General features: G+C 43.4%; 1 protein-coding gene across 4 annotated transcripts; it reads left to right on the forward strand.

Moving 5' to 3' along the window:
* The first annotated feature begins 373 nt into the window (after positions 1-373).
* LOC102403613 (spindlin-2) lies at positions 374-5810 on the forward strand. Of its 4 annotated transcripts, none has more exons than XM_006067375.3 (2): positions 374-513; positions 1177-5810. In XM_006067375.3, exon 2 carries the CDS (start codon positions 1199-1201, stop codon positions 1973-1975), a length of 777 nt encoding a protein of 258 aa, XP_006067437.1. In that variant the 5' UTR covers positions 374-513; positions 1177-1198; the 3' UTR covers positions 1976-5810. The 4 variants fall into 4 exon arrangements, with proteins under 4 accessions (XP_006067437.1, XP_006067439.1, XP_006067438.1 ...); XM_006067377.3 differs by having other exon boundaries at positions 382-513; positions 1197-5810; XM_006067376.3 differs by having other exon boundaries at positions 418-550.
* The last annotated feature ends 301 nt before the right edge of the window (positions 5811-6111 follow it).

Here is a 6111-nt window from a genome sequence, read left to right on the forward strand (position 1 = left end):
CCCTGATCTGGAGACGGAACGCAAAGCTGGTTGGGGTGGGGCGTTGTGGGTTTAACAAGGCGCCTCCAGATTTTGGAAAGGCGTGGGGCCGGGAGATAGAAACACCTCCCAGGCACAGGGTAGAGGTGGGCCTGAGAGTGGAGGAGGCGGGGAGGGTGGCAGTGTTTGGGAGGAAGGGGCGGCCTCTCTCCTGGCAGGAAGCTGCGCGATGGTAAGAGGGAGGAGACTGCGGCTGCGGCAGCGGCTTCTGGGATCCCGATGTGGCAGAGAGGCCGTCACCGTCAAGGAGGTGGAGGGCCTGCGAGCCCAGTGTTGGAGACACTGCCGCCATCCTCTTCGTCAGCCCAGCTGTCTTCCTAGACACGCTTCTCGCCTAAGGATCCTTCCCTCCCAGCTCTTGCAAACTCCGAACTCGTCGCCTGCTGATCCTCTTTCACCACAGGTTCACAGCGGAGGCAGCAGTGAGGTGTCCGATTTGGACACGTGAGACCTGCGGTCCCCCGACTTGGGGAGGTGGGCGCTGGACTAGAGAATCGGAGGATGCGGGTTGGTGGGTGCCAAGAGGGAAAATTTGGGTTCTGTGCTGGAATGGAAGTTGAGGGAGACAGAAAGGTGATTTGGGGATTGGGGGTGGGGAGAAGTAGAGCCGAAGAGCACCTGGGTGGTAATAAAGGTGGCCCCAGAAAGAGAAAGAGATTTGTTCTGGGCACCCAGCGGCAAAATGGGGTAGACCAGGAAGAGATATGAAGGAGAGTTGAACAACAGGCAGAAGGAATGGGGAGGGAGGCAAGACAGATGAAGAGCAAATGATAGTGAGCAGAGGGAAAGGGTACTATGTTAATCTAAATAGAGAGAATGAGTGGGAGCTAATAAACGATGAATATTTGTATTTGGTATGGGGAGTCTAAGATGGCAACAGAGGTATTAACCAAAGGAGCCTGCTCCCTCTTGCTGGGGGCTCAACAACCAAAACTATCACCTTTCCAACCCTTCAGCACAGCCAAATAAGTTTGGAGGGAGGACACTGTAGGCAAACATCCAATAATATTTTGATAGCCAGCATCTCTGCTGGACATCCAGTAACTTGGATGGCAATACATATACCTGATGCCCAGGGAATTTGCAATGCAGAGAAATAAAATTTCACACTACAGTACACTAAATGTTTCTCCCTAGCCTCTTTCCTCCCCTTGCAGGTATGAAGACACCTCACAAAAAGGCAACTGCAAGGCAGCAAACCAGGGAAATTGTTGATGACCACACCTTGTCTGCAAGTATGAGGAAGAAAAAGATTTCTCAAAAGAAACAGAGGGGCAGACCTTCCTCCCAGACCCGCAGGAACATCGTGGGCTGCAGAATTTCACATGGATGGAAGGAAGGTGATGAGCCCATCACCCAGTGGAAAGGAACCGTTCTGGATCAGGTGCCTATAAATCCCTCTCTTTATCTGGTGAAATATGATGGAATTGACTGTGTCTATGGACTGGAACTTCACAGAGATAAAAGGATTTTAAAGCTTAAAATCCTTCCTGATAAAGTGCCATTTTCTCGAGTCAGAGATGTGCACCTTGCAAATACCATAATTGGTAAAGCTGTGGAACATATGTTTGAGGGTGAACATGGTTCTAAGGATGGATGGAGGGGGATGGTCTTAGCTCAAGCACCCATCATGAAAGCCTGGTTTTATATTACCTATGAGAAAGATCCTGTTTTGTACATGTACCAGCTTTTAGATGATTATAAAGAAGGTGACCTCCATATCATGCCAGAGTCGAGTAAGTCTTCTCCAAAAGAGAGAGAGCCAGAAGGAGTTATAGATGGCCTCATAGGTAAACATGTAGAATATACCAAAGAAGATGGCTCCAAAAGGACAGGCAAAGTCATTCACCAAGTTAAAGCCAAACCTTCTGTGTACTTCATCAAGTTTGATGATGATTTCCATATCTATGTCTATGATTTGGTGAAAAAGTCTTAATGGTTAGGGTAAACATTGTCATGTGTATGTAGGCAAATATATGATTTGGAGAAACACAAAATATGTTGCTTTTCAGTGTACTGAAAGTATAGGGGTCCCTAATAACCCATCATCATTGCCAGCAAAACTGTTGTTTTGTTCTGAAAAATATAAGTTTATGTAGCTATGACATGCTGTGTGTAAGGAATTTGTCATGGTGAAAAGGTTGGGTGTGTTTGGTTGAGAGGACATGAAAGGAAGGAACAAGTGTAAATTCAGGCTGTGAATAAAGTTCAGCTAGTATCATAATCAGTCATCTAAAAATGGAACAGGACTTATCTGGTCTGGTCTAAGGAGAGGAGAGGAGAAGGAATTAGAGATGGATTGTGGGGGAAAGGAAGAGAGATGGCTGCTTAAGAAAGGATATGGGAAGAGGTCAGAAATGGAGAGGCTTCTAGGGGCAGGGATAACCTAAGAAGGGGAGGCAGCCAACTGGGGGGCATTGAAGAATAGCAGAGAGTGAAATCTTGGGGTTGAGAGGAAACCAGGATAAATTGAGTAAAGAGGGACACAAATACATTTAGAAGAAGTTCAGGGCAAGGGAGACAAAGATAAAGTTGGCAGAGATCTGAGGAGAAGCTAAAAGGATACTTTAGAAGGGGAGGAACACTAAGGAAGGAGAATTCTCCTCCTTCCACAGAGGGAGTGAAAATAGAGAAAATGGCATGAGGTGTGGGGTCCATGAGAGATTGGAAGACCCAAGAAAAATAGCACTTCTGGCAGTATCCAAGTTGCCCTCCTTAGCTCTGTGCACAAAGAAGTGGCAACAAAGAAACCAGATGGATTGGAGCTTCTCTAGAGGGAAATTTTGACAGAAATGTCTCAGGATTTAAGCAGGAGCCAAGTTTATACATAAAAGACTTTTATTATATCAGGGAGTTCATGCCACACCTGCTGAGCAGAGCCCAGCCCTCAGCCTAAACACACTAGCATGGTGCTCCATAGCAGGGGGCTGTAGGCAGTTACCTCGTATTTTCCAGAAGACCCAGGGGCAGTAAATCTCAGACCTGAAGTTCTTGGTTCACTTGCTCTACACTGAATAAATGATTTTTGGGGGAACGAGTCAGTGGAGTTCTCAGAACTTAAGAGATGTGCCACCTTGCATTTGGAAGGCATTTTATCCAGAAAAAAATGAAACTTGCTCAACCCAGATACTGCACTCATCTCACTGTTCTTCAACTTCCTGAACTATACCTTGCCTCCTTACAGAGGATTGAGCTTAATGCTTCTGTCCAGGGCATGGGGAGGCATGGGGAGACTTCTCTCCAGGGCATGGACACTTGACTGTCCATGCTTCTCTCAGCAGCTGCCTGAAACCACAGATATCTCCCCCCAGTGCTTCACCAGATGGAGGTCTGCTGCCTCCAGAAACCCCATTCTGGCAATAGCCCAACAAAAATAATGCCTACTGACTCTTCACGTGTACCTCCTGACTAGTCTTGCCCACTTCAAGCACATGGGGAACTGTACTAGAAATGTGTGCAGTTCTATTTTCAGGTGAGATAGGTGGCATGGGCAGTTGAGCAGGGAGATGTGACTTTGTATAACGAAGTCCTTCTACTGTATAGTGCCACATAGGTGGTTGGTGGGAAGAGGGTGTGGTAACTCCCAATAAATTCCCTCTGAGGTATGGTGTCCCAATACATGGGTCTTTGTCCTTCTCTCTTCCTTTCCTTCCCCCAGTCCAGCTGTGGATGTTCCCTTCAAAACTCTCTCTGGTTTTCCCACTCCACATTCTTCACTGCCCTCAAAGAAACAGTGCTGCTGTCTCTCTTCTGCCCAGTAACTCCAGGCATAGCAGGCAGAGGGGAAGGAAGGGAGCTTTCCAGAGTGGAAAGAAGTTGGTAATTCCAGTTCATTCTCTCCACCCAACATGACCTGAAGCTGTTTGCCTCAAGAACTACACAAGGCGAGCCCACCTCACCAGAGCATGGATAGATTTTCTTTCATTCATCACATAATTCAGTCTAGCAAACACCTGCAGGCCACTCATGGGCCAGTTTCAGCCCACTGTCATATTTTGGTTGATCTTCATGTTTTTATCATTCTTGATTTTAAAATTAGTTATATAGACATTTGGGGGATTTCACATTTCAAAAATCCACATTTCTGGCTTACCTTAAAAAACAAAACAATAGACCAAGGGTTAGGGCCAACATTCCAACAAGGACACAAGCAGTTGACTCTGAGGAAGGCTTCAGCCCATTTTAAACTCAGAATGCCCTCTCAAGTGGGCCATGCCCCCAGATGGCCTGCCTCACTGTAGTAAAATGCCCAGATATCCCCTGGAAGCATTTGCATTGGTCACTTTGGGGTTAGACCCAGGGGAAACTGCTAAGCTCCTCTTTGGCTTACTCTGACTGCCTTTGCTTTTTAATTTATTTGCTTTATCTTCATCTCACCATTACTTACTTCAGGTGGGCTCTCAGCCAGTCAGTCTTCTAGACACAGGAACCTATGGTAGTAAATAAAAGAAACAAATAAAATAATCTTACCCTCATGGAACTTTCATTGTAGTGTGGGAGAGAGTAGTCAAGATAAAAGGATAAATTATTTTCAAAATGATAATGTTAAGTAGAGAAATAAAGAATGGGCTATGGAAGTCCCAGGGAGGCTGAAGTTGGATAGATTATGTACTAAGAGAGGGCTTCACTTAGAAGATAGCTTTTGAGTAAAGGCCTAAAGACAATAAGAGAACTGGCCCTGTGGCTGTCTGGGGAAGGAGCATTCCAGGCAGAGGTACAGCAAATGCTGAGCTCACAAGGCAGGAGTAGGACTGTCATGTTCAAATAACACTGAGGTTACCAGTGTGGCTGAAGCTGAATGAGCAAGGTAGATAATATCAGGAAGTGGTTTCAAAGAGGTGAGGGGATCCCAAAACAGATAGCTTAGAGTTTTGAAGGTCCTAGAATGGAATTTGGCTTTTCCAGTAAGCGTGGTAGGGAGTCATTCTAGTATTTCTACCAGAGGCTGGGTATGATTTGTTTTATATTTTTCACAGGATCATTCTGGAGACTCTGGAGTGTAATCTGTTTGTGGTCAAGTTTGGGAAAAGGGAGATCACATATACTAGTGAAACAGAAGAGCAACCTGAAAACAGATTTACATACAGGAAATTTGAATCATAATAGAGGTGGTAGTTCAGATAAATGATAAAAAGACATTTTATTCAATAAATGATGCTGCATTAATCTGTTTTCCATATGACAAAAAATAAGCTTAAATCCCTTCATCACATCCTACACACAAATTCTTCATGGATATAAATGTTATTACTTAAATTTAGAAGGTAGTATTTATAAAACTTTTAGAATAAGAAGTGAATGTTCAGTTTTTTTCTTATAGAAATGGGAAAGATTTATTTTACATGCAAAAAATGCACAGTGATGAAGGAAAAGTTTGAAACTTTTGATTATTTGAAGATATGGATGCCCCTAATATCAAAATCATCATATTAAAAGTGGAGTCAGAGAGATTATGTTACAGACTGTGATATTTAAAGTGAATTAAATAAAAATGTATTCCTTGAGGAAATATTACAGCCTATAGAAAACTTGGAAAACTAGGCAATCACAAGTAGATCACAGTCAATAAACACACATTTCCTTAATCAGTTCCCCATTAACTTATTGTATCTTGTCCATAATAAGGCATCTGCTAACATAATATATAGTTTACTTAGTTAATATATTTATTGTTTCCCTACCAGAATGTAAACCCTGAAAGTGCATGATTTTTCTTCCATAAAAGAGTGCCTGGCATACTGTAAGTGTGTAATAAATATTTGTTAACTATATGAATCTGATCAGTAACCTAGGGAACTGAAAAAGTAACATGATCTCACATACATTAGATCAGCAACACATGAAGTTTGAAAATATTCATTGACCAGTTAAAGAAGTGGGAGATCCATACATGCTAGGTGAGAGTTTGTCAGAGAGAAATCTGCCATTATCTAGTGATAGCCTAGATAGAAGATGTTGCATTTCCAGCAGTTTCATTCTTATACATTGTTGAAAGACAATTCTGCATGTATCTCACATGTTACTGTACATCTGGTGAGCAAAACACTGAAAATTCTTTGTTTTGAGGTATTT

The sequence above is a fragment of the Bubalus bubalis genome, chromosome X (genome assembly GCF_019923935.1).
Source record: "Bubalus bubalis isolate 160015118507 breed Murrah chromosome X, NDDB_SH_1, whole genome shotgun sequence".
Taxonomy (NCBI): domain Eukaryota; kingdom Metazoa; phylum Chordata; class Mammalia; order Artiodactyla; family Bovidae; genus Bubalus; species Bubalus bubalis.